The sequence below is a fragment of the Lutra lutra genome, chromosome 11, assembly GCF_902655055.1.
Source record: "Lutra lutra chromosome 11, mLutLut1.2, whole genome shotgun sequence".
Lineage (NCBI taxonomy): Eukaryota > Metazoa > Chordata > Mammalia > Carnivora > Mustelidae > Lutra > Lutra lutra.
The window spans coordinates 101,583,826-101,610,001 of record NC_062288.1 but is presented as its reverse complement, the minus strand read 5'-3'; the positions used below and the strand labels follow the sequence as shown (position 1 = coordinate 101,610,001).

At 43.3% G+C, this 26,176-nt stretch overlaps 1 protein-coding gene across 3 annotated transcripts in view; it reads right to left on the bottom strand.

Moving 5' to 3' along the window:
* Positions 1-6,425: 6,425 nt before the first annotated feature.
* Positions 6,426-26,176, bottom strand: part of CNTNAP2 (contactin associated protein 2) — a 1,959,883-nt gene continuing 1,940,132 nt past the window's right edge. For all 3 annotated transcript variants that reach the window (XM_047694949.1, XM_047694948.1, XM_047694950.1), the window contains 2 exons: positions 11,679-11,759; positions 6,426-7,715 (listed from right to left, as the gene is read on the bottom strand). In XM_047694949.1, coding sequence (XP_047550905.1) covers positions 7,516-7,715; positions 11,679-11,759 — 281 coding nt within the window. In that variant the 3' untranslated portion in view covers positions 6,426-7,515. The remainder of the gene's footprint in view (positions 7,716-11,678; positions 11,760-26,176) is intronic.

The following is a 26,176-nucleotide window of genomic DNA, read 5'->3' as shown; positions in this document are numbered from 1 at the left end:
TATACTCTATATAAACCTTCAAGTTGTTATTTTTGCGTCTCTCCTATTCAGAATTTGGTCAGAACCAATGGTCACATATTGGGTGGTATCTTCTTTCTTCCTCCTCCCAGACACATTGACTCTCTGGGTCTAAGTTCCAAGCTCACTGTGACCTCAGGGCCTTTGCACCAGTTGTTTCCTCATCTAGAACAAGGCCCCCCTCCCCTTCAGTTCTCAGCTTCACTGTCCCTCTGTGGAGAAGTCCTACCTCTCCACTTGTAGGAAGCAGCCACTCAGTCATGCTGTCACAGCATCCTATTAAAATGAACTAAAACGAATCCCCCCCCTTGCAGTTCTCATTTGTTCCATATTATTTATTGGCTTATCTCTCTCTTCCCATTAGAACCTAAGTTCCCGAGAACAGGGATGTGTCTGTCTTGTTCTCCAGTGAATCCTTCATATCTGGAATACTGCCAAGTGCCTAGGAGGTACTCCATAAGCATTTAGATGAATTGATTCCAGAATTTGATTTACCTTTAAAATCCATGTAGTGAGTTCATTATTGAAATAATCTCAGTTTTGGAAGCTAATCATATGTTGTTGCGTTGGTTTTTCACCTGTAATCATTCTTACTATCACTAGAAAGTGTTCTTTCCCTGACTTGTCCTAAGTGTGACTTCTTCCCAGCTTTGGAGTTTGTTCCTCGTCCTGAGATCCTGGCTCTCAGGGAATAATCTCACATTTACCCTCTGTGTCATTCATGTCTCAGAAGCCTGTCCTTGTGTCCCATGTCAGCTCTCATCTTCCTAGACTTAAGAATTTTATCTTCCAAATTTCTGTTTGTGACACAGAGTAACTTCAGTATTTTTGTCCTCTTGGCCCCTTTTCACGTCTGTCATATCGTAGTTGAAATTTCAGAATTGTGAATTTCTGTTTTTTTTTTGGAAGAAATGACTAACTTTCTCATGCTTTAGGTCAGGGGACTCAAAAGAAATGTTTTCATTCCTTTGGTGAAGACTTGATATCTGTGTTCATTTCCTTACCCTGTCCCAAGAGATTTTACTTACCATATGCCCAGCAGATGAACTAAGATGAATGGAAAGACCATGGAAATGTGATCTGAAAAGAAAGATTGTGTTCTCTTCCTGGTCCTTTGTAGGCATGCTGGATGTGTTTGTGGACGTGGGGATGGGTTGCTGCTAGACAGTGACTGTCAGGCATAAGGATTATTTAGCTCAGGCTTCAGTGAATTCATGGTTTGGAGAGTGACCAAGGACAAGTGAGCATGAGCTAATGGTTACTCACACCACTTGCTGTCAAGAGTTAGCTTTCTGCATAAATCCATACAAACTCTTTCTCAAAAGATAACGCAATTATTCCTCTTCTCTATGTTCTGGTAAGCCCATCATGCCATGTCATCATTGACAAAGAGTACAATCTCCTCCTGCAATTCTCCCTTTGGCCTTCTCTCCTTCTCTATCTCCCATTCATTAAGCAGATCCTGTCTCGAGCCCAGTGAAGTCACTGTGCTCGCGGAAATCACCGATCTCCATGTCCACGTGGTTTATGGTAGGTGGTACCAGGAATGGAGGTGAGGGTTCTGTGCTTCACACCTTCTTGGTGGAGATGTCAAGGTCTAAAATGCCTGCTCATTCTTTCAAAATCTGTTGTTAACTTTTGTAAGTGCTGGCTCTCTTTGCTTAAGGGGAATTGAGGACATTTCCCTCTGCCTGTTGGGTCACAATCGTAAAGCTGGATCATCACCAAGAACCTCATGGCATAACTTTCTGGAAGACTGGAGTGTTGTTTCTGTAGACTGGCCTTGGGAATTGCTAAAGAACAGAGAGGTTGGGCTTTTAACTGGGCTTCACACTTATTTGGTGTAAGTTTAAATGCTTTACCGAGCATTGATTAAAAGGAAATGGCTTCCTGATGTTAACTGAAGACCAGCACGTGGGAATAATAACTTAGGACCACAGCTCTTAATGCACGTGGAGTGCATTTAGAAAGACGTGAGCCTTTGGACATGCTGTAAATCTGTGTTGTCTAGTTGACTGGCCTGAATCCACTGGTCCATTATCCAGTGTTACTGTCTCATTCCAGACAAGGCTCAGAATGTATTCGGGACATCACTTAACTCTAACCACATTTTATCAAGCTGTGTGTAAGTTAACCCCAAACACGAAGCCAATATCCATTATGCTACCTTAAGAAAACCAGGAAGGCTGGGGGGTGGGGGTTGGCCAGAGGTTAACAATGAAAACGTCCATTGAAGACCCATCTGTGAGGAGTGCCTGCGTCTCTGCCATTTTGAGAAAGATTATCTTCCCAACAGATGTGTATTTCAGTGCTTGGAACTTTCTTTGCTGACGGTTGGAACTCTCTTTGCTTCTAAGAGAATCATGTGGAACAAAGCACAAAGGATCACTTTTTAGGATAATTAAAACTATTTCGGATTTTTTATTTATCAATCTGGTTTCTAATATAATTTCAGTTAAATGAAAGACATTCACAAAGAATATTAGGCATACATACATAGTTTCCTTCTTTCATTCTATGTTACATGCTGTTGCTTTTAGAGAGTGAACTTTTGGGTCATTTCACAGGGTGGAATCCTAATCGACTTTATAGAAAGAATACTTAGCCCAGCTTTCCATAACCCTGACCTCCGCAGTCACTATGCTCGCTGAAAAAAACATAAAAACCCAACCGAACTCAGAATCAGTAACATCTGAATGGTTTTTTGGCCCACATGAGGGGATGTCTTCCTAGCCATAACAGAACCCAGCAGTTGCTGTTTCCAATAAACCGAGCCTTGGAAATGTTGCTGGCCCATCTGTGTAGACCTGCTCTTTAAAGCACGTTCTCATCTGGAAAGTGAACTTGTAAATGCGTGTTGGATATGAATTCCTGTGTGCTCACGTATCTCTACCACCCTTCTGCCGGTCTTTGCTCCACGGGAGACAATCAACTTTTTGATACGGTTTCCCTATTTCATTGACTATGAGTGTGACATACCATTGGTATCCAGAAAATACTGCTGTGAAAGAAATCTATTCTAGAGTCACCAATATTATCATGCAGGGTATGTGTGGTGTAAGCAAGGTGGCACTAGGCTACGTGAAAAAATCCCATTTGTTTCTCATGTTGTCTTATGTGTGAGCCAGCCCAGGGGCACCGGGAGGAGGTGTGTGTGTAAGCTGTCAGTCACGTCTGCGTGGGAACTCTGGGTTTTGTGCACATGAAGTTCTGATTTCTCTGGCCTTTGCCCGTCGCATCTCCCAGGGTTGACAAGTTAGCTCTCGGGCAGTCTCCTTGATGAATCTCCTTGATGAATAATTGGACGGTTGTACAGCAATTGTCTCTTAAATCTGTACACTTCCGGATGTGGCCACATTGTTTCTTTGGCGGGACTAAGAACCACAGGCCAGAAAGTAAATCTTCCAGTAGGCTCCATTGACTTGGGTCTTTATATGTGGATGTCAAAGTATGCTGCCCTCAAGAAGCCATGGCACCTCACAATTGGTCTTTTTAAGTAGGCATAACTGTATCCCTAATACAGGGCAAAGAGGGACCGAGGTTCAGAGGCTTGACCCAGGTCAGATAGCAAGTCGGGGAGAGAGAAAGGGTTAGGACTCTATTGGCTGATTCTCAGGGTCCATCCTCACCAAGACATCACATTAAACATGGCGCCCATTGGTTTTAGCCCAAGTCGGCTAGACACGTTGTGTTTCTCCTCTGTTTCAGGATCAGTTGGTTCTACTGCCACTAGTAACCTAGGACCCATTTTGGCTGGCTAACTGGAATTCAATTTAATAACTCCTTCCTCTCTTTTTGAAAACTGCTTGACGGGATGGTGAAAAGGAAATAGTATTAAAAGGTTTAAATTAGGTGCTTATTGTTTGGAGGCACAAACAAATGTTTACACCATACAAGAAAGGAAAGGGAGAAAAAGAGCGAGTGGGAAGATTGAAAAAAATAGATCCTGTTATAGAAGGAAATAGACGTTTCTTCTGGACAAACACTGACATCGTGTTTTCATAACTGGTAGCTACTCCTTCCGTAAGTGCTTCCTATGGTTGGTCTTGGTGCCCAGCTTTCTGCTGGCGTCTGGGGGCTACTCCACAGACATTTAGGAATGGCCTAAGATCTCTTCTTTTCTTCATGCCAATTCTTCTTCTGCGCCTCTGAATCCCTGCTCCTGTTAGTAAAGGATGCTTGTGTAGCAAATGGAGGGCAATAGGAAATTGTCCAACAAAAGGCACTCCAAACCCTTGTTTCTAGCTTCTTAATAAAAACTTGCACAGAACAGTCTTCCTCTTTCTCTCTCTGTCCTTTTTTCTTTTTTCGAGCAGTTGGTTGAAAGTCAGAAGGGGAAACAGGCTTCTGGATTAAGATTCAGAGAACTTGACAACACAACTTCTCACCTTCTGAGCTAGTCTCCTTGGGGTCTAGGGAATATGTTATTTTGAGAGCTGAGAATGGCACGGATGTTGCTTTCAAAGTCCTGCTCCTCTCTTCTCAAAACGCAGATGCTTGCTCTATGCCCAGACGGTGTTCCCTGCACTGATCGCCCTCACTCGACCATCAGCTTTTCCCAAAAGTTTATGGCAGCCTCTTGTCTCTAAACATTTTTCTTTCTGGGGGTTTGTTTAATCTGTTCTTATTATTTAAAGGGGCTACCGCCAGCCTCTTTGGACTCGCTTGATCAAGTCCTGGGATAAAAGAGGTCCACACTGTGTGGAATGTGACTGACAAAGCAGGACTAGGCACTGAGCATGGGTCACAATGTCGGGGCTGTCCAGGGGGCACTATGCTGAGCTTTCAAGGGAGGGAGCTGGAAAAAAGAGAGGCTTCCTTATCTTCACATGAATTATTTACCATTTAGAATGTACTGGATGTGGCCTTTACAAAGACCCTGAGGACTTTTGGTGAGGACCACATTCCAAAGAGAAGACGAAGATTTCCAGCACTCACTTGGCACTTAACTTAGTTACTTAATACCTTATCCACCTTTCAGTGTCTTGTCTCCTAGCCAGACTGTACCCACCCCCCAAAATGGAAAAACTGTGTCACATGTATGTCTTAATGATGGTGACATGGGAGACCCACTGATCCCTCTAAGTCATTCCAGTGCCCTGGGTTTGCAAACTTGGTGAGAGAAGTGTTCATCTTTCATGGCAGGAAAATGGGAAGAAGAGAGGGAAGAGAGAGGGTGAGAACATTTTAGCATCAGGGGCTGTTTTTGATTGTTTTGACCCCTTAATCACTTTGGGAAGAAAGGAAAAGTGCAGAGACAATGCATAAAGATGAAAGCTATCATGGGAAATGCACGAAGTAATCAATTTCCATCTGGCATTATGGGTTAAGTGTAAAAGTAATACCTATGAAATAGGTTTGAAAAATCAGAAACATTTCTACTAAACATAATGTTTAAAATTTGCTTCTGAAATTTAACAATACATGAAAGAACCCTTCATGGTAGTCATCTTGGTTAAATAAATAGCCTTTGTTTTGAATACATCATTCGTAAAAGCTGTATTCGTAAAAGCTGGTTCAGCTGCTTAGTCATACCACGTACTTTTCATTTGACAATATGTTTATGGAATAATGATTGAGACCTTTTTAAGTTAAGGGTGTTTGTGATTGTGGCTGAGGTCAGCAACTGAAAAGGGGTTCCCTTTGGTTCTGTTACCTTGACTCTAATGGGAATTAACCTATTCGGTGTTTCCTTTGGAATGTGTAATGTGCCAGTACAATATGCCATTGGCAACTCTAGATAATATTTTTCATCACCCAAGAAGCTGAGATCCTCCAATAAGTTAGGCATACTGAGAATTTTGAAAAACATGTATATATAACCTAACAACCAGAATTTCCATCTCACTGAGGCACACTATCAGAAAAATAGCAACAATACCTTTTTAATCTCATCTTACCCCCTTCCAGGAAAAGGAAAAAAGGGATCCTTTTTATTCCTCAGAATGTTGGAGTCTGAAAAAAAATTTTAAAAGTACTTATTAAGAGCCTGAACTAAAATGATCATAAATGGTAGTCATCCTAGAAATAACTTTTGTGTGGTTTTTACAAATAAATAAATGAAATTATTTTTTTTTTGGATGTTCCAATAGGAGCTTTGTCCCATTTGTTTACAAAAAAAGTCAGTCATTTTTAAATAAAATCCAGGAGTTATTTGTTGGAAAAAGTTGGTCAGGATTCCTGATTAGACTGATGTGTAGCTATCTACATGTGTCCATTCTCTGAGAGGCAACCATCAGTTACCAGGTTTGTGATGAACCTGGCTCAAATGTATCTGTCAAAGACATCTCCGAACATGGCAGTGTGTCTATTTAGGATGGAACAAGAGTACATGGAGTAGATGGTGTAAAATATGGCAGCGTTTTCCATATGATTCCAGTGATTTCATATGAGTAAAGCAATAATGATAGCAAGCATAACTTGGCTTTATTGTGGTATGTCCATTCAGAGGACCTGGTCTGCTAGGATTTTGTCACAGGGGCTTCAAAACTAGAGATTTAAAGCAAATTAAGAAGAGCAACCTAATTTATGCATTTGCTAGAAAGTGTCCATACTCTTGCTACAACTAAAAAAGAAACAGAGCGAGCAAATCATTAACATCTGGCTCTAATTCCCCATTGAGGTGCCCCCCCCAAACATACAACATAACCTAACATGTTGCAGGTAAAGCAGAGGAGAAATCTTTTGTAACAGCTGATCACCACTGGATTATAGCTGACAGTCACAGACAGTGAATAGGTCTAGGACTACACACAAGAACAGTACTGGCTTGTAGAATTTGATGAAAGATACACCAACAATCCCAACAGAAGACTACTTCCCTGGTCCTTAATGCTTCTCTCTGTTGTGTTGGTTCTGGTGTTACACAGCAGGGACCATGCTCTCTTCCTTCTTTCCTTCCTGTTTCAGGTGGGAGCTCTCAGAGAATTGGCATAGATTGAGGACTCTTTGAAACCTGGTAGATAATATGTTCTCTTTGCCCCTTTCTTTCCTTTTCCAATTTACAGGACACGAAAAGAAATACTGTATGAACACGAACTAGTTACTACGATAGCCCATTAAAAATCGACTATATGCAAAAGGAAGAGAATGCTGGAGGCCATGAGCATCAGCTTTTCTCAAGAAAAAATATCCACATTCTAAGGGCTGTTAAAAATGTAGAAAACTTGCCCTGTTACCATGGGTTTTTTAGAACACCTCTAAACACACACAAAATAAGACGGTATTACCTACAAATTTCAACCATTTCTTAAACTCTAAAAGCATTTTTTGTATTATTTTGAGTTGATACAGAAGGGGAATCTCAGCTATAAAGAAATATTAAAAAGTATTTTTTTTGTGTGGCAATCCGTCTCCAGAATTTTCTGTTGCTTGCCTCCCCCAACTTGTGCTGATATTTTAAGGATGTGCTCAAGAGTATGAAGTAGGGTGCTTTTGTCCCTTTCCCTCCTCCCTAATAACTCGCCCTTCCCTCTCCCATAGCCAAAGAGCCACCCCTCAGATGAGCCATTCCTTTTTGCTCTCATCAATGGTCTCTGTGAAATTGGGGTCGTTGTTCATGATGGCGGCGTCGGCGCTCTCTGCAGACTCTGCTCCCTTTGCTTCATTGGTGTGGTAGGTGCCCTTGTGGCGGAACATGTAGCGAATGAGGAAGACCAAGGTGCAGAGAATGGTGAAAATCACCACAGCGATGACCCCTGGTGGAGACAGGAGAAGCACTGGTCATTAAACAGACCTCAGATTCATCTCTCCAACACCACCTCCCCCAGGCACCTGGGTTCCCTCAGACACTACCCTCCCCCATACAGAACACAAAACTCCAAAAAGGAACAGCAACAGAAATGGACAGGACTGAAAGGAAACAGGATCAATACACAGCTGTGTTAACTGATAGACAATTAAGCAGACAGGAGGAACCACTGTTCAACCCGTTTTAAAAGCCCAGCATTAGGGGCACCTGGGTGGCTCAGTGGGTTAAGCCTCTGCTTTCGGCTTGGGTCGTGATCTCGGGTCCTGGGATCGAGCTCCGCGTTGGGCTCTCCGCTCAGCGGGGAGCCTGCTTCCACCTCTCTCTGCCTGCCTCTCTGCCTACTTGTGATCTCTGCCTGTCAAATAAATAAATAAAAACCTTAAAAAAAAAAAAAGAAAAAAAAAAAGCCCAGCATTATCCTGATACCAAGACCAAACACATCACAAAAAACCCAACCAAAACAAAAAAAACAAAAAACAAAACTACAGAGCAAGAGTCCCCTTTGGTAAAATTTTAGCCAATCAAGTCCAGCAATGTGTGGAAAAGAATATACTGTGTTTAAGCGGTGTTAATTCTAGGAATGCAAGGTTGGTATAACATGAAAGAAATAAAGTGATGTAATTGACCACATTGAAGAAAAATACAGGAGAAAAAGCACCAGACAAGCTTCAACCTCCATTCATTATAAAGCATCTCAGAAACTATCAGTAGAAAGGAACTTTCTCAACCTGATAAAAGGCATCTGTGAGAAACCTACAGCTAATATCTTGATACCAAAAGAATAAACAGATTTTCTCTAAAATATGGAACAATGGAAGAATGTAGTTCTCTCAATGTACTGGGAGCCCAAGCCAATGCAAGAAAATGAATAAAAAAGAAAGAAAAAGGTGCAGATTGAGAAGAAATAAACATTTTCTTTATTCTCAGGTGATACGATGATCTATGTAGAAAATCCTAAGGGATATGTTAAAAAAAAGTTTCTAGAACTAAGAATAAATTTAGCTAGGTCATAGGAGAGATATAAAGTCAATATACAAAAATCAATTGTGTTTTTATATACTAGCCAAAAGTAGTTGGGAAAATATTGCGAGTAATAAAGTAATAAACATTTTAAAAAGTAATAAAATAATACCGTTTGTAACAAAACAACCCGAACACAGTTGTTCAAAGCTATGTACTCAAGACCATAAAACCTTACTGGGAGAAATTAAAGATGTCAGTAAATGGATAGATAGACCATGTTTAAGAACTTAAGTACCCAATATTGTTTAGATGTCCATTTATAGATCTAATGCAATCTCAATGAAAATGACAGCAAGCTTTTTTTTGGTAGAAATTTATAAGTTGATTCTAAATTTTATAGGGCAATGCAAAGCATCCAGAATAGCCAACATGATTTTGAAAAACAAAAAAGATATAACTGGAGATTAAAGAATTATGCAATAAAGCAAGCACGGTCTTGGGTAAAGATATATATATATACACACACACACACACACACACACATATATATATATATTTATAGATAACACCCAGAAAAAAGACATATACATATATGGCCTATTGATTTTTGGCAAAAGCTCCAAGGAAATTAAATTTGGAAAATATGGTCTTTTCAACAAATGGTCTTGGAATAACTAGTATTAATTTGGAAAATAATGGCTTTGACCTTTATACCACACTATGTAACAACTCAAAGTGATGACAGACTTAGTAACAGAAGCCACAGCTATAAAAGTTCTAGAAAGAAACACAGGAGAAAAAATCTTCACAACCTTGAACAGGTATATTTAAAAGATAGAATTTTAAAAAATCACAAAGTATAAAAAGATTTGAAAAACTGGACTTTATCGAAATTTAAACCTCTTGCTTTTCAAAAAATATCACTAAGAAAATGAAAAGGCATGTCACAGACTGGGAGAAAATATTCACAATACAGGTGTCTGACAAAGGACTTAAACTATCTAGAATATAAAAAACTGTTATAACTCAAAAGAAGAGGTAAAACAATCCAGTTTAAAAGATGACGAACACCCTGCTTGTGTTCCCTCTCCAGCTATGTTTCTTTCTGTCAAGTAAATAAATAAAATCTTAAAATCTTTAAAAAAATTAAAAAAAAAAAGATGACCAAATAGTTTTAAACAGACACTTCACAAAGGATTTACAAATGGCAATAAGCATGTGAAAAGATGCCCAAAACGATTAGTCACCAGAAATCGCCACTAAAACCTCAATGAGTTACCACTACTCATCCACTAGAGTGGCTAAGATTAGGAAGACTGAAAATACCAAGGGTTGATAAGATTGTGGAGCAAACCTGACCTCCCAGATAGTAATTATGGGAATGTAAAGTGGTTCAACCATTTTTGGAAAACTGGATAGCAATTTCTTTTTTTTTTTTTTTTTTAATATTTTATTTATTTGACAGAGAGAGATCACAAGCAGGCAGAGAGGCAGGCAGAGAGAGAGAGAGGAGGAAGCAGGCTCTCTGCAGAGAGCCCGATGCGGGGCTCGATCCCAGGACCCCGAGATCATGACCTGAGCTGAAGGCAGCGGCTTAACCCACTGAGCCACCCAGGCGCCCCAGGATAGCAATTTCTTACAAAGTTTAATATCCACTTTCTAGAACACACAGCAGCTGCGCTGCTAGAATTACCAAAGAGAAATGAAAACTTATGTTCATAGAAGGCTTCAACAAGCATATTCATAGCAGCTTTATTCAAAATAGCTGCAATCTGGAGACAAACCAAACAGCAACAGGAAAGCAGATTAAACAAATGATAGTATGCTCATACAATAGAATACAACTTGACAATTAAAACAGACTATCGATCCATGCAACAGCGGGTAGTTCTCAGAAACACTGTGTTGAGCAGAAGTAAGGCACCACAGATGGCATACTCTAGGATTCCATTTATGTGAAGTTCTAAAGGAGGTAGAAGTAATCTACGTGACAAAAAGCAAATCAGAGCTTGCCTTGGTTGGGACTGGGATGGGGGAAAGGATGGGCACAAAGCGCTTTCCGTGGATGGCAATGTTCTGTCGCCTGGTTGTGGTGGTGGTTATGGGTGTGCCTATTTGTCTCGTCACTGACCTGCTCCATGTGAGTAAGTCTGTTTTATACTTCAACACAGTTGATCTTAAAAAAGCAAAAATCAGTGAGGATAGGGACCTTGATAAGATTACACCAGAACTTTGGACAATGTGATTTAAGCAGCGTTCTGAATGTATTCTAGTTCTAGAGGCATCTACTGTCTCCATGTGGAAAAGAAACCTACTGGCTAAGCCAAGGCTGGGTTCAAAATTGCTGACATGTTTACAACAGTAGCAATACTCAGACAGGAAGGAAACATCCTTATGAACCAAGACAGAAGGTGCAGGCAGAGAAGAAGGCTGCGGGCAACAGGGATGTCCGTACTGACCCAGATAGGAGGGACTGTGTTTGGAGAGTTCCATCATTCTGCTGTTGTCCACGGTGAGAAAGAAGGCTAGAATATTTTAGATACCCTAGCTTATTCAATTCTGAGGAGTTTTATTAAGACAACTCAAAGCAGACCGGCTTAGTCCTTCCTACTTTTGTAGTAAGCTATCCTGGGCCATCTGGGAGGGGAGGGAATCAGAATGGAAATGAAGTGGGATAAGGATGTCCAGGCTACTGCACGCTGTCCTCCCTGCCTGGTCAGGTGTTGGCTAGCTCCGTACCCCCTCCTTTATTTATGGATCAGCAGTGAAAGGTAGCCAGGTGTCCACACATCCATCCATATTCTACAATCTTAAGTCATATTTAATTAGCAAAATGAATCAAGTAAAAATCTACATGACTGTTTTCTTTACAACTATGATTTTATTGAAATTTTTACTTTCCACAGGGGAGTAGCGCACATGAAAGCCTGTTCTGTATATCACTCACCTCCAATGATAGCCGAGTTTCTGTTGACTCCATTTCTTATAGCTTGACCTTGGCCTGGATTATATGGAAAATCAGCACTGGCTGCAGAGGAAGACACGAAACGGTCAAATGTAAGAGTCAAGGATACCAACAATCCTCCCAAATTTGATGGGTATTTCTGCTTTATTTTTTTTATTTTTTTATTTTTATTTTTTTTAAAGTAGACTCCATGCACAGCTTGGGGCTTGAACTCACAACCCTTGGACCAGGAGTCGGATGCTCTACCGACTGAGCCAGTCGGGTGCCCTGATGCACATTTCTTCATACAACTCTTCAATGCATCCTGTTTTTCCAGACGAGATGTCAGTTTTAGACGGACCCATCTTGTTATCATTTCCACAAGGTCACAGCTCCTCTGCCCCCGGGTTTGCCTGGTTCTCCCAGACACGAGGCCCAGAGAAGTGCTGTAAAGCCTTTGGAGGAATGTTAGAGTATCAGAACTCTCTCTCAGCCTGTTCCCACTCCAGGATAGGCAGACTTAGGTACTAGAATACTTTTTCTTATGTTTGGCTGAAATCTGCCTCCTATCCACTTCTATCCCATTGATAACTGGTGACCTTGGTTATTTTTGTAGAGCTTTTTACAGCCTATAGTATTAGCTTAAAAAGGAATCATTTCTTTAAATTAATATTTTACACATTCCTAACAAAACAGTACGTGTCAGGAATTTGTACGGGGGTAAAATTTCCCAAGAGTTGAGAATAACATAAACCACCTAATGAAATTTCTGTTTCTTTCCCTATTATTAAAAAAAAAAAAAAGAAAAAAAGAACCAGTGGTATTAAATTCCAATCTTCTCTAAGATATATTTCAAGGCAAACAGATCCTGAAGTCTTTCGATGGGTCATCATTATCCAAACAAACCAATTTAGCTTCAAAGATGGTTCTACATTCACTGGGCTTCTGTTTGAGAAGTTACGGTTTCAGGCAAACACCCCTACAGAAGCAGCTTCTCCTCCAGCACATTACCTTTGTCTACTGGACATGGAGTAGGAGCCATGGCTACTGGACGGCATCAATTAGAGATTAAAAAAAAAATTAAACTAGTTGTTTGGGATAACTCAATGTGCACACACCGAGGGAACAGGCTTATGTTATGATTTAAGGAGAATCTCACGGGGGACTCAGGTTTTCCAAGGCTCATCCTTGAGCTCTACTTCTAAAGGTTCCCAGGATAATGATGAAAGGATGTAGAGGGGCGCCTGGGTGGTTCAGGCAGTTAAGTCTCTGGTTTCGGCTCTGGTCACGATCCCAGGGACAGAGTCCTGCATTGGGCTCCCTGCTCAGAGTGGAGGCTGCTTTTCCCTCTGCCTCTCCCCCCTGCTCATGCTCTCTCTGTCTGTTAAATAAATAAATAAAATCTTAAAAAGAAAAGTAGGTGAGCCTTTCTTCTCTTTTTCCCTAGCAAATAGGGCGACCAAAGAGAGACATTTCAGATTCCACCAGCAAAGACTATTTAACCCTTTCTCTCTTCAACTCGATATTCTTCTTTAAGACCAGGAAAATTATCCTTTCCTGGATGCCTCATATTCCAGATCAGCTTGACCATCAGTGCCACTCACACCTGTCGATTTGATTAAAACACAGACACTAAGGAAGATACAAATGAAAGAGAACTTATCTCTGAGTCCTCGGGACTTTTCCTATCCCCTTCCCTCCTTAGCTGGTGGATATGGGAGAGAACTTTTGGTATTATGTGCTTATTTTAACTGGTCCAACCCTAAATCTAGGGAGAAGGGAAAGGGGCAGAGCCAACGTGGACCGCAGTGGGGTCCAGCAACTCTCCCTGCCCTTCAGGAGTTTCTGGGGTAGACGGCATGGACTGATATTCAAAATCCCAAGTGTCAGCTCAACGATGCAATGATCTTGCATTTATAGGCTCATCGCCTGATGTCATAAACTTATCCTGTATGAGTAAAAATGGCTTACATAACACAAATAATGTTTTTAGAAACCTCGGTTTCTTCTATAAACCTGAGCTTTCTCTTGAGAGAAGTATTATTACTAGATGTGACAAATGAATGTACTCAATCATTCAACACATCTTTCCAGAACGCCTCCCGTATGTCAGGCACCATTCTAAGTGCTGGGGATACACAGTGAACAATAAAAAAGATGAAAACTGTTATTAATGAGAACTTTCTGTGCCCCGTTGAAGGGTTTGGTTTATGTAGTCAAAACACTCATCTGAAGCATGGATGTGGTTATAGTTATGACCCTATATATTTTTAGTAAATTGCCTGAAATTGCTTTGTAGTTGCTGTGTTGTAACTCAAACACTCACAGGGCCACAGTAAGATCTGGTTATTAATGCACGTAATTCCCTGGCATAAACCATCCTTCCAAGATGGAGAGACTGAGAGTTTCTTTCCAAGGATGAAAGCTTACACTTTCAGTGCCCATCCCTGATGTAGTTTCCAGGCCTTCTGACAATGTAATCACTCTTCTCTGGACACGATTTAGTCCATGTCCTTCTAGAAAGTCATCAAGCTTGTAAGTGGCCCTGCTGGGATTTAAAATCAGGCAGGATTAATTCCCAAGACAACCTTCTTCCCCATCCTGCCTTTGGAGGGCTGGGAAGAGACAGCCAGGTGAGGAAGTCCCAGGGTTCAGATAGATTACCTGGGGCAGGACCCATGGGAGGAGGAGCCTTTTTAGGGGACGAGGGAGAGAAATCTGGTTTGTCTTGGACATACTGAGTTTGAGAGGCCTGTGGGACACCCAGATGGAGAGATCTACTGGACATTTGGTATTTAATGAGTGACTCCTATTTCCCATCTCCTTTTGATGAACACAGAAATCTCCTCACCACTTTGAAATAATATGAAACTTCAAAATACATTAAGCATGGAGACAAAAAATTACAGTGGCAATTTTGTTATTATTCTCTTGTGTGATATTCATGATATTATGAAACTGTTTGCTTTTCTGCTTCGGGTAATGTGGATGGTGGAAGACAGCATGCTTTCTCTCTGCTTCCAAACCTACTTTATGGCTTTGCATCCTTGGCTACAAAGCCACAGAAAAACACAGACATCTAGCGATACGGACATGCCTCTCTCTGGGTCCCTTGAAGTTACGGACGCAAACAGTAGTGGAAGGTGGGGGTATGACCTCAGATGACCCACAAAGAACAACAAGAGACCATTTAAAAATATGCCAGGATTGCCTTTGGTTTTAAATCCGAACGCCTTGGCAGGGGGAGGGAGGCCTCCTGTGAGCTGAATTTCCCTCTTGCTTCCTCCCTGCCAGGACCACTGCCCCACCAGACACTGCCGATGCTCCGGTGGACACGTCCTTGCTCATTCTTGCTCATCCATCCATCCACGCTCAGCCGTTTCACATCTATCTGCCCTTCCTCTCTGTGTCCACCAAATCCTACCTCTCTCCTAAAACCATCCTCAGCCACGTGTCTGGCACTCTTGTCAAGGGCAATCAGTCTTAATTCTCATCCCTCCTTACATGGTAGCCACCCTCTTAAAGGCAGGGGCCGATCTTAATTATGTTTGCAGACCCGATGACATAGTGCTGACATGTAGCAAAAGCTAACGAGGTGTTTGTTAAAATCAGTCCACTAAGAGGTACGTGTGCAAATGTTTCGGTAGCCTCTTCCTATAATTAAGTCTCTGGTGCAGGTCTAATTTTAAAAGTCAGTTACCTAAACCTGACTCAACCCTTAAAGCGAGGCAGCATGCTTATCTTTCCCAATAAAGAAAATGAGCACACTGAGTACGGAAAGGCGCTAGTGGTTCCTGTGTACAACGGGAGTCCTTATGAAATTCAAGGGCAGGGTTCTGATTCTCGTATGAGGATCCCTATTTTCATGGCCTTATTTATTACTTAAATCTGGTTGTCCTAGTGCATGTGAGCCCTTACTCCCTGAGGCAAATCTGTTTCACTCTGGCAAGCCCAGCAATTGCGATTCTGATAGATATATTTGAAATGACTTCATTGTACTGTCCTTTCCCCCAGGGTCCCGACATCCTCCGGGAAATGCACATCGGGAAACACGGAAACCAAGAGACACGAGTGAGAACAGAGCACAGAGCTCACCCATGACACAGGCTTCATTCTGCTCCATCCCACCCCTGGTTTGCTGGGCGAGCTGAGCAATTTTAGGGGTGCAGCAGTATCAAGGAACGTATATTTTGGGAAAAGTCATGGGTAGGTCAATACAGACTGGCTGGTTCTGTTGGTAGAGCATGGGGCTCTTGATCTCAGGGTCGTGCATGAATTTGAGTCCCACGCTGGGCACGGAGTCTACTTCAAACAAACGAACAAACAAACAAACAAATCAGACTCTAGGTATTAATAGTCTCAAGACCAGACTTGCATCAAATAGGCAAAGACCAGATTCAGTACACTTCCCCCTGGATCTCCACGTAGCAGAGCGTGATGCTAACCTCCAAAGCATGGGGCTACACCAGCTCTGACTTAGCATCTCACAGAAGTGTGTGCGTTTCTGCTTCCTTCCCTTGCTCATGTCCTCTTGTCCATCTGGCCTCCCCCATTACACCGACCATGCACAGTCCATATTCCCTTCGCACACCCAGAGGTTAGCTCCCGTCCCCTTCCCTGCCCAGTGGAGGACTGGCAGAGCGGTTGCTGGAGGAACCCACGTGGAGGGGTTCTTGACCCGCACACGCTCTTGTTAAACAGCCCGGCTGAGGCTTCAGAGCCCTACGTGCACTCCTACTGCCCTTCTCACCCAGAGAAAGAAAACAGGCCATAGGCCCCAAACATATTCAGACATGGGTCAGATTCACACTCGACACATGGACGTTGTCTTCACCACATGCAAAGCGCCCTGAGAGCTCAGTACTGGTGTGCTTTCCCTTCTCCTCTGTCTTCAGGTTGAAAACAAGGAAGGAAACAACAAACTTTTAAGAGCAGGCCAGGGGGGAGATGTTCTCCATAATTACATGCATACAGTAGAGTGATCAGATCTTCGAACTGGGTGAAAAAAATGTGATTTCCTCCCCCCAAAAGAATAGAAAGCATGAAAATTTTATTCTGGTTCCAATGGCATTTTGTCCTTCCTTTTGCTGCATTCTTGGCAGGATTTACCAGGAAAGCAAATGACAGTGTAATCAGCACTTCTTATTCTGGGGGCTGTGCAGGGTGAGGGGGGTGCCCTCCCCTTGCAGCAGTGACGAATGGGGCTCCTGAGTGCTGGAGCAAGTTCTGAGCCCCACCTGCCAGGAGGCAAGGGATGTCACAGGTCACCATGTAGGTTGTTTATATGTGATAAGCAGTAAAGCTCTAAATTCTAGATTATAAAACTGGTCACCATTTGGATGACTCTCGACATTAAGGCCCGGAAGAGCAAGTCGTGGGTAGAATCAACCCACAAGCTTTTTCCTTCCATTGTGGAGCATGACACGTAAATCACATGAAACTCAAATTTCAGGAGCAAACTCTTCAGGAAATATAATAATGGCACTTCCTGTAAGTCAGGCACTGTGTAAGTCCTTTTCATGTACGAACTCATTTCATCTTCACGTTGAACCTTGAGAGGCTGGCATATTCAGCCCATTTGGAAAGGCTCAAATCTTGTCTGAGGTCTCATGACCAGCCAGGGTAGAGCCAGGAATTGAACCCAGGACACTGGCTCTGGAAACTGCTTGCAAAACACTAAGCTGAACTGTTTCTAATATGAAAATAAACACAGTAAGAGCAGGGCTAGGGAAAGTGGTTCCCCATCACTGTACATGGTCTACACTGGCTCTAGTGAACCTCCAACACGATGGCATAGTTTGTTTTTTTTTTTTAAAGATTTTATTTATTAATTGGACAGAGAGAAGGAGATCACAAGTAGGCAGAGAGGCAGGCAGAGAGAGAGAAGGAAGCAGGGTCCCCGCTGAGCAGAGAGCCCGATGCGGGACTCGATTCCTGGACTCTGAGATCATGACCTGAGCCGAAGGCAGAGGCTTAACCCACTGAGCCACCCAGGTGCCCCACGACAGGATGGTTTTAAGGCAATGAACTAATTTAGCCCAGTGGTTCTCACTGTGGTTGGCCGCCTGCCTGGAGAAGCCAAGGATATAGGAAGGCTTCTGACTGCACTTGTCTGGCTTCGAAAGACATGAGAGACATTTTATCTGACAAAGGATAGTTCCACATGGTGGCAGGATCAGCCGAACAATGCAATAACCCCTGAATGAACACTGTCAGAGAACAGAAGACCAAGATTCCCCTGGTTCCAGAACAGAAAACATGGTTTTTACCACCGTGAAAATACTTGTGAAACTATGAAATCATGACTAGTGTGAATTGTACTTTAAAACATCAGTCTCAGAATATAATTGTTGACTGAATATAGACAGAATATAGAATGTGAAAAACTAACAGAGAAAGTTTCCAGGCAGGTGCTAAAGTACAAATAAATGATTTAAAAGACCGTTGTAAGAAGAGAATATTAAAGAGAGATTCGAATTCTTTAGCCTCACATTTCTTTTTTTTTTTTTTAAAGATTTTATTTATTTATTTGTCATAGAGAGAAAAGCGAGAGTGAGCACAGGCAGACAGAGTGGCAGGCAGAGGCAGAGGGAGAAGCAGGCTCCCTGCCAAGCAAGGAGCCCGATGTGGGACTCGATCCCAGGACGCTGGAATCATGACCTGAGCCTAAGGCAGCTGCTTAACCAACTGAGCCACCCAGGCGTCCCTAGCCTCACATTTCTTGCTTGTCCTATTGAGCAGACAGGGAGAGGATGGAGTAGTAAAGCAAATTTTTTTTTTAACTACACAAGATAAATAGTTGCAGTTCTTATTTACTAACTTTCAAAATATGTAAAATTGTAGACTTTGGGCTCAGAAACCAATTGCCAATAAAGCACACATTTAAATGCATATAAAAATAAACCGAGATTATCTAACATAAACCCCCCCCAAGTGAAAGGCACTAAAAGCTTCAGGTTGTCATATATCAGGGACGAAAAAATTAGATAGTAGCTGACATCTCCTGGAGAAAATATCGCCATGGAAACCACTTGAGCTTCAGCATCTAAAGTGATAATTTGAGACACTTGAACAAAACTGCTGCTATTAGTTATAATTTAATTTGGATTGCCCCATGATTTTTGCAACGGGGGCTGGGCTAGATGATGTATACTTGTCTTTGTTCTTCTCAGCGTCTTTGTTTCATTTTGCTTTATTCTCCCTTCCAGGCTGAGCTCGATGGCAGAAAATTGTTAATTTTTTCAAAGAATCTGTTTCAGACATTCACTACTGACTGGTATTTTAGAAATGCATGAACACAAATGGTGGCCGACTACGATGGTGAAGCTATAAGGGGACGTTGTTTTATTTTCAGAGGCTCTGGCTGACCACGTTATCAGGAGGGAGAGGTTCCTCAAGCCCGCAGGGTTTTATCCAGGCAAACGCAGGCGTGGCACATATCCGCACGAGCCTCAGTCTCAGTCTCGTATATATACCTCTACACTTCCGTTTTTGCAGAAAGCCAGCCAGCCAGAATTTCAGTTTCAGATGGGGAAGGGATTGTGGATTTTGGCTTCTGACTGGAGAAGTTAAACAAGCCTTCCCTTTCCAGCTTCTTAAAGGAGGGGGCAAGTGACAACGGCTTGCGTGGGTGTCAGAGATGGTGTGACCAGAAGAGGTTCATTAGGTGACAATACACAGAACACAGGAACTGGGCATCATCTGCTGTATGTCTGAGTGTTTGAATTATGCCAACTTCTACACAACAGAACCAAATGGGCGATTGATTACATTAGATTTCCTCCATTTTTTTTTTTTTAAGATTTTTTATTTATTTATTTGACAGAGAGAGATCACAAGTAGACAGAGAGGCAGGCAGAGAGAGAGAGAGAGAGAGAGAGAGAGAGGGAAGCAGGCTCCCTGCCGAGCAGAGAGCCCGATGCGGGACTCGATCCCAGGACCCTGAGATCATGACCTGAGCCAAAGGCAGCGGCTTAACCCACTGAGCCACCCAGGCGCCCTTTTTTTTTTTTTTAAGCCAACTCTGAATTGTCTCCATTGCCTTTTAGGAACAAAGATTTGCTGATGTTCCAGGACTAGGCTGACATTGCATTCTTTGTCTGATTAACTATAAAGAGATGGTTGAATTGGAACTAGCTTGTTACCGACAGAAGCTCAGGCTTTGTATTCCATGAAATAAACACAGGTAAGGCACATGGTATCCATTTTCGCGCGGGACAAAGCTGTCAGGTGGGCAAATGATTTCTTCTTCCTTGTTAGTTATCATTGTTTCTGAGTCGGGTGTCAGAGCTGTTGCTGGATGATGTCCTGGGCACTCGTGGATCAGAGGACGTGCCGGCTTTCACAGGCTGGATCCCTCAACGTCTCCCTCCCGAGGAACAGGCTAAATCCCACGGCCAGGTTCAGAGTCCTGCGGTGGGGAGGTGCCGGGGCCACCACAGTGTGTTCCCCTTGGACCCCCTGAAGCCGCTTCCCGTGCGTCCGGCTGTAGTTCTCAAGCCGAGCCTTGAAAGTCTAGATCAGGGAGCCCCAGAGCAAGGGCTGGGGAGCCCGGGGGTGTGGTGCTCCCTTCACGTGAAGGCTGCCATGCTCCTGTCTGCCTGGGCGTGCAGATTGGAGCACGGTTTCCCCTGCCTCGGGGCGTAAATAAATCCATGCTGATATCAGGTATGGAGAAGCCCCAGTCTGGGGGAATAGGATCGATTTAACCCCCTTTTTGAGGGAAAACCAGGTTTCCACACTGCACTCAGCAGCAGCAGGATCCCCCACCCCCTTCCCGGGCTGACACTTCTATTTAAATGGAGGGAGGTCAGTGCACACCGTGCACTGTGTCCTTGGGGGACTCTCTAAGCTTTTTCTTCTTCCTTGTATTTCTATTTAAAAATTTTTGTTTTAATTTAATTAACATATTGTGTATTATTAGTGTCAGAGGTAGAGTTCAGTGATTCATCAGCTTCATATCACACCCAGTGCTCATTACATCACGTGCCTCCTTAATGCCCATCCCCCAGTTACCCCCTCCCCCCCCATCCCCCCTTCCAGCCACCCTCAGTTTGTTCACTAGACTTAAGGGTCTCCTGCACTGCATTCTTTTTTTTTTTTTTTTTTTTAAAGATTTTATTTATTTATTTGACAGAGAGAAATCACAAGTAGGCAGAGAGGCAGGCAGAGAGAGAGGAGGAAGCAGGCTCCCTGCTGAGCAGAAAGCCCGATGTGGGGCTTGAACCCAGGACCTGGGATCATGACCTGAGCTGAAGGCAGCGGCTTAACCCACTGAGCCACCCAGGCGCCCCTGCACTGCATTCTAATGTGCCTTTAGGGTCCCCTACCAGCTGCCTGGGATCCTGTGGAAATGCAGATTCCGACTGGGTTGGTCTGGCGTGGGGCCTGGGACTCTGCATTTTGAACAGGGGGCTTGACCGCAAACCTCACCTGGAGGGCAGAGCTTGAACTCAGACCTTCGGTGATCTGTATCTCTGGTTGTTCTGCCCACGTGTTTTACTTTAATGTGGTGTCTCAGAGGGAATTAAAAGAATCCCTTCTGAGAAACTTTGGTTTTGCTCGTTTTCAGGTTTTTGGCTGAATCATTTGTGTGTTTTCAATGAGTTGCATGACAGATGCCCCTGTTCATTTCCTTTAGTCCCGTTCCTTCCAGCGTTGTGAAAGCTACTGTAGGAGCGCTGCTTTAATTTCCAAGTTCGGTTCCTTAGTATTCTGAATGCAGGGGACAGTCGACCACTTGCCGATATTAAGAGCAGTTGCAGGAGAAATAGCCAAGCAGTTAAATAAACGACTATCTAAGGCACATCCTTTGAGATCTTTTTGGGTTAAAAAAAAAGAATAACACAAGTTTCTTCTGTAAAGCAAGCATACGGGGGAAATATTGTGATATTGGCACCTAGGTTCTTGATGTTACGGTCGCACTGGAAGGCACACAGGAGAGGAAACAGACATATTTTCCAGAATGCTGGGTTGTCGATTTTTCTGGAACTGATTTGTTTTTTGAAAGAATTCTGGTCTCCTTGCTGAGGGCTCTTGCATGGGCAGAGGTTATGCTGGGACAGAAGGCAGCCAGCTCAGGGTAGAAGGACCGTGGCCACAGAGGAACATGGTGTGTCCAATGTTCTGAAGCTCTAGAGTCCGCGTCTGTCACTGGAGGAAATGCTGGTTCACAGTCACAGACTCATTTTCCAAGCCCGGTGAACACACTTGGTACACAGGGTCTCAGCTAACACAATTTGTGGCTAATTATTGGCCAACCAGTGTTAGCAAGAATTGGTTGTCTACTGAATGGTGGAAACAGTCTCAGGTTCCAAGGACAGGGTGGCTGAGAACACGAGGATGGGAAGATACCAGTCATGGTGAACAAGTCAGAAATGTGTCTTTTACATCTCCTGATGGGTTCACCTTTCCTCCCAGACAGGGGTCGCCGTGGCACCGTTCAGAAGACCAGGAGACCTTGAAGCTCTTGTCTTCAGACTTCCAGTGAGAAACATACCCATGAGGCTTCATGGAGATATCAGTCAAGGCTTTGGACTTGCAGAATTTATGACATGGAAGCTCAGTGAAAATACCTTTCTTATCACCCAAAATTGACCCCAGAGATGAGTTTCATCATTTGTGAGACTATTTAGGCACAATCAATCATATGAGAAATCATAGAAGAACAAATGTATCCCTTGACTCTTCCTTCATGGAAATTTCTAGTAAATTCAAAGGCCAAATTTGTGGACAGCTCTTTTGGAAACAGTTGGATATTACTGATCTGCTTTTGCCATCATTGTATGCCTTTTAAGGTAGTACAGTGAACAATAAAATGCATTTAAAAAATGTTTAATCTGCTATACTATCTATATCTTGACTTGCAAAAAAGGTGGTCTTCCGTAGCAGATGGTGAATACACTCCTGTTCTCCATGGGTTGGCTCTGTCAATACCCACAGGGTTTGGGCTTCTCAGGAGGCCTGCATTGGAACTGCTATCTTATCAAAATGTAAAATGCACCCTTTTCTCCCTGAGAGTTCAGAAACCTGTACACAGAAGAGAAGGGTTTCTAGAACACAGTGGTATATGGCCAGATTACAGCCTGCTAGTTGGGTTCTGGCTCCGTTTTGCGGTCTCGTAGAAGGGGGGAGTGCGCAAACTGAAAGTGCTTTTAAAAATTAATTCTGCACATGTTTTAAGTCTTTTATCAATGCCCAGTTGGGCTCTTGCTTTTGAAATACTCTTTTCAGCTGCATTAGCACAAGTGAAAAATCCCAATTCCAATCCCAAGACAATGCCTTTTCTTTCAAGAAGGTTGACCCCATAAAACTGAATATACAAGTCTTATGAGGCTATTTCTGCCGTCTTTTGAACCGTTGTCTTCTTGAATTACCCTTGGATCTCAGAGGACAACTGTCTTTGGTTGTTGGCAGGTGGAATGACTAGCGGTCATCAAAGAGAACCTTGTACAACAAATGGAAACTTTCCAGCGTTTTCCGGAAGTTGATTTCTCCGCAAACTTCCGGCATAAGCCACGTGGCTCTGCCCCAGCTCTTCTCATTCATGTCAACAGAGTGTGACAAAAATATCTAATTGGCTCTAGCCGTCTTGGGGATGAGTTACTCAGTGTGGAAAAAGAGGAAGCGGGAAGAAAAAGGAAAGTGTACTTAGTAGCAGGGATTCTCCTCTAGAGATACAGACCATGATTTCCGCATTATCTTTAGGGGCTGAAGGGAGGCAGGAACGCAGTTCTGAATGGGAACTGGAATTCTTTTATGTTGAAATTTAAAATTTCTTTTCAGAGGAAGGAAAAGTGGGAAAAGCACTGAATCGGGAGTGAGCATGCCTGACTTTTAGACCTGATGACGCTATTCTCTGTGTAGTTTTGAGCGAGGTGCTGTAAACACTGGGACCACTGGCTCCATGGGGGCCGCACATTAAGTACCTCTCTGGGGTGGGGAGCAGGCATTGGGAGTTTTGGAAATCTCTCCCGCCGATGCTAACAGACGGCCAGTGCAGAGCTTGTCATCGCGGCAGTCACTTGGGTCTTCACCGAGGGAATGGACGCATTATTTTGTGAGTCGATTTTTCTTATCTCTAGAAGGTGGCCAATAACACACCACACAGGCCCACCACCAGGATCAAAACAAAACTGGCATTTTAGCCACTAAAATCATTCATAAATCTAAGCTATCATTTCTGTCTTTATCGTTCGCAGGTTTCTAAAAGTTAAAATTCCCAAGTAATCCCTTGAAAACCACCTTTAGCCTTCCCAAGGGGGACATTTCAGAGCAACCTGTCTCCATCTCTATGTTTAAGTAATTGCAGCCACATTGATATCGATTTTAATGTTCATTTATGGTTTAACATAAAGTTGATTTTACCCCCCGCCAGAGATTTCCATGGTTGCTTTCAGGTAGAAACTCAGCAGCAGAATCAAAAACCCCCTGAGTCTTTAGACACTTCTGAGTAGTCTGTGCAGAGCCTGGGGGATCAACCAAAGATCTTTTCAAATGAGAAAAACAACTTGTCACTTATTTGTTATTGGGGTTTAGAGTGACTTTCTTCTGAAAAGTGGACAGCGTTGGGACAAACACTTCATCTGGATGATGTTTCTGTAGCTTCTGAAATCATAGGCCAGGATACAGGCCCTGATTTGTAGCAAAGGTTGAACTAGCATTTCCCAGCAGTGACTAGCAGGGATTCCCTTGGGAGAACTGACACCCAGGGATTCTGACAACAGTCTTTCGGAGTGACAGGTCAGTAAAGAAAGACGCTGCACCTCTCCTGCCCCCAATGGCTCCAAGGGGTATGTTCCAGCACAGCACTGTGGGAGGCGTCAGGCAGGGGTCTGATGGAGCCAAGGTCAGACTCAGACATCCCGGGACAACACTGAGCTCAAACCTGCTTCACTTTTGTGGGCTTCTTGGAAACTTTCTACAACACAAGAAGGAGGCAAACCCTTGGGAGTCAGTGCTTCTGCTGTCGACAGAGAAGTCACCAGTTCCCCTGCCCTTCCCAGCCCCATGTGACTGGCTACATGGGGAGAGGCTGGCCAGGCACGGACTCAGGAGAGCAGGGGCTCTAAGGATGGGGCCAGGTGCGGTGGGGTCAGAGGGTGCAGAGCACAGAGAGACCAGCAGAATCCTAACCTCCTTGGCTTTCAAATCTACTGTGAAGGACAAAGGGCAAGAGAGGTAGAGGAAAATCAGACTGAAAGAGAAGCCCGCAGAAGGAAGGGAAGAAGGGCTGACATGTGGTCCCGGAGCTGGATGTTTGAGCCCCTTTGGATTTTTCCACAGTGAAGTTCTGGAGAGTTAGACAGTCTTGGTTAGGAAAGAATGGAATCCTTGGGCAGCACCTTCCCTCCACCATCAGCACAGAAGCCACAAGGGAGCAGCATGGGTGGGGAGGTGCTGGTGTGCAGGGGTGGGGCTGAATGAGGGGGTGGCACCCTGCTGCACCTCAGCCACTTACGTCCCTCATCTCTCCATTCCTGGCCCCCTGCTTTGCAAAATGCAAGCCCGCCAGATCTGTTTCCAGGGACACGACAAAGCTGCAGCAAGTCAGGGGGGCTCTGGAGGCTTTTCAGGCGCCTTAGATAAAAGTATTTATGCCAAGACATTGCCCCTGGGAGGTGAGGTCAGAAGTGAGCATTGGGCTTGGTGCTTAGATTTGGTAACTTTGGTCCTGTAAGAGGATGTCACACACACACACCAACAATGAAAATGAGAGCATTAAACTTTCAAGTTACAAAGTTAAAGAGCAGTGAATATACATTTAAAGAAGTCAAGATAAAAGCAACTGGTAAGAGAAAGCAGAAACATGATAGAACTAATAAATAAACCCAGAGCTGGTTCTTTGGGGGAAAAAAACAAAAACAAGAAACAAAACAAAACAATAATGTGTGCTAAACTGATCAAGAAGAAAAGGGGGAAAAGCTAAACCCAGTATAAAATATCTGAATGAGAAATTTTCTGGAGAGTGGAAATGAATTATAAGAACTTATTTTGTTCAACGATGGAAATGAATTTGAAAACCTAGATTAAGAGCACAAATGTCTGGGAAAATATAACTGAAATTATTATAGATGACAAAGAAAACCTAATTAAACCAGTTGTCGTTAAAGAAACTGAGACTTGTCAAAGAGCTATGCTCACCAAAAACGAAAACAACATAAAACAAAATACAAAACCAATGGCCTCCACTGGTTTTATGGGGTAAGTCTATATATATAAAGATTTATTTATTTTGGGAGGGGGTAGAGGGTGAGGGAGAGAGAGTCCCAAGCAGACATCACTCTAAGTGTGGAGCCCGACAGGGGGCCCGATGCCACAACCCTGAGATCATGAGCTCAGCTGAAACCGAGATTCGGACGCTCAACCGGCCATGCCACCCAAGGGCCCCACGGGGTAAGACTATTAAATCTGCAAGGTACAGGTGATGCCCCAAGCCTCCTTATATCCTTGCTGCTCACAGTGAGGTCTGTGGACCCCCAGCATCAGCACCAGCATCACCT